The sequence below is a fragment of the Elephantulus edwardii genome, unplaced genomic scaffold, assembly GCF_000299155.1.
Source record: "Elephantulus edwardii isolate Elephantulus edwardi_28Jun2011 unplaced genomic scaffold, EleEdw1.0 scaffold00066, whole genome shotgun sequence".
Classification (NCBI taxonomy): domain Eukaryota; kingdom Metazoa; phylum Chordata; class Mammalia; order Macroscelidea; family Macroscelididae; genus Elephantulus; species Elephantulus edwardii.
Window position 1 is genome coordinate 11,577,395 of NW_006399816.1, and position 2,066 is coordinate 11,579,460.

The 2,066-nt window shown below is 41.8% G+C and overlaps 1 protein-coding gene across 1 annotated transcript in view; it reads left to right on the top strand.

Annotated features, from left to right (window-relative positions):
- The window catches only part of LOC102875794 (40S ribosomal protein S11-like), a 6,105-nt gene extending 4,718 nt beyond the window's left edge, over positions 1 to 1,387 (top strand). The window contains exons 2-3 of the mRNA XM_006888399.1: positions 910 to 1,146; positions 1,205 to 1,387. Coding sequence (XP_006888461.1) covers positions 910 to 1,146; positions 1,205 to 1,387 — 420 coding nt within the window. The remainder of the gene's footprint in view (positions 1 to 909; positions 1,147 to 1,204) is intronic.
- Positions 1,388 to 2,066: the final 679 nt, after the last annotated feature.

A 2,066-nucleotide genomic window follows, 5' to 3' on the forward strand; every position in this document is an offset into this window, starting at 1 on the left:
GGTTGGGAGGGGAGAAAAGTGCAACAATGAATGAATGGAAATCCAAAGTCTCTGTAAATTTTTATTGAAATTAATAATAAATTTTTTTAAAAATTCAAAAAACCTCCAACAAATAGATTTTCAACCTACCACCTAGATTTTTCTTTGTTTGTACATGATGTTTGTGGAAATGCTTTAGAAATTCTGGGCCAGAAACATGGTTGTTGTTGTTGTTAACTGTTGAGTCTGAACCGACCCATAGCAGACACTCCGGCAGGTTTTCAGAGACAGTTAATCTTATGGGAGGAGATTGCCCATCCTTCTACCAAGGAGCAGCTGGTGTCCTTGGAACACGTGCCTTCAGGACTGCAACATAGCTTCTTGCCACTAGGCCACCAGAGGCACCAGAGCTTATAGCTTCTTCCCCCCGGAAAAGAACCAGAAACATGGTAGCCATACCAAATACCTTTAGGCTAATAGATAATAGTCAGCTCAACCCTGTTGCTAAAGGGTCCCCTCCCTATCTTTTTTTTAGTAGCTTTAGGAGAGTAGCTGTCACTGGCATATTGATGGAAGGCAACACTGATACCACAATAAACTTTTTTTTTAGCTGTTTATGTGCTCCACGTGCCGTACTTAGCCCTGTTCTGGGTCAACGCCTCTCTGGAAGTTGACTCATTTCCTATGAAGTTCTTCTGGCTGCCACCCTCTGTCAGAAACTGAGTGTGAAAATTACCCTATGCCAATTGCCTGGGCTTAACAACTTTTAACCATCCAGAAATATGAAAATGAAACTTCTTTGGTTAATCTTTATTGAATCATATTTGTAGTCAGTCCTGGTTCTACCCCTACCTCTCACTGTCAGGCTGGATGTGCCCTCACAATTTCTACTGAGAGTCTTAAAAATCAAGACCTCCTTTTTTTTCCAAGCTGCCGGAAAGATGGCGCACATCCAGACCAAGCGACTACCAGAAGCAGCCCACCATCTTCCAGAACAAAAAGGGAGTGCTGTTGGGTGAAACTGGCAAAGAAAAGCTCCCACGTTATTACAAGAACATCGGTCTGGGCTTCAAGACGCCCGAGGAGGCCATCGAGGGCACCTATATTGGTAAGAAATGTCCTTTCACTGGTAACGTCTCCATCCGAGGACGAATTCTGTCTGGTGTGGTGACAAAGATGAAGAAGCATTGTCATCTGCCGAGATTAACGCCACTACATCCGCAAGTACAGTCGCTTCGAGAAGCATCACAAGAACGTGTCCGTGCACCCGTCTCCCTGCTTCAGAGATGTCCAGATCGGCAACATTGTCACCGTGGGCGAGTGCCGGCCACTGAGCAAGACTGTGCGCTTCAACGTGCTCAAGGTCACCAAGGCCGTGGGCACCAAGAAGCAGTTCCAGAAGTTCTGAGCCGGACACTACCCTGAATGAAATAAAGCTATTTTTTTTTCCTGTTAAAAAAAAAAAAAATCAAGACCTCAGAAGGCTTCACCCACTAAGTAAGCTGATTTACTTCTCTTTCTGGAGCCTGTAAGCTAGACTCAGGAAAGTCCATAAATAATCATACAAATTATAGATATTGTTTTTGGGATAATATACAATTTTTGCACAGTTTAGAAACAGATAGGATTTCAAAAATTTAGCTTTTTAAAGTTATTCAGTTCTCTGAAACTTCTATAAAACATGGACCTCTAGAAGCAGAACTTTTAGAGATATTGCTGTACCTCTTCAAGACTGCTGTTGTCTTCCAGAAATCTATTTTGAAAGAAGTCCAATCAGGATGGACCCTGATTGTACAAAATAGTATTGTTTTACAATTTAAAAAATTTTGTTTGTTCTTACATCATTGCTGATGTTAGAATGGATCTTGGCTGAAAGCAGAGAACAGCAGAAAAATGCTTATTTTTGTTGTATTGATTATGTAAAGGCATTGACTGTGTGGGTCATAACAAATTATAAATAACACTGAGAAGAATGGAATCTCAGAACTGCCAGAAGTCCAGGCTGGGTTTAGAAGGGGTCGTGGTACTAAGGATATGGTAGCTGATGTTAGATGGATCTTAGCTAAAAGCGGGGAATACCAGAGGAA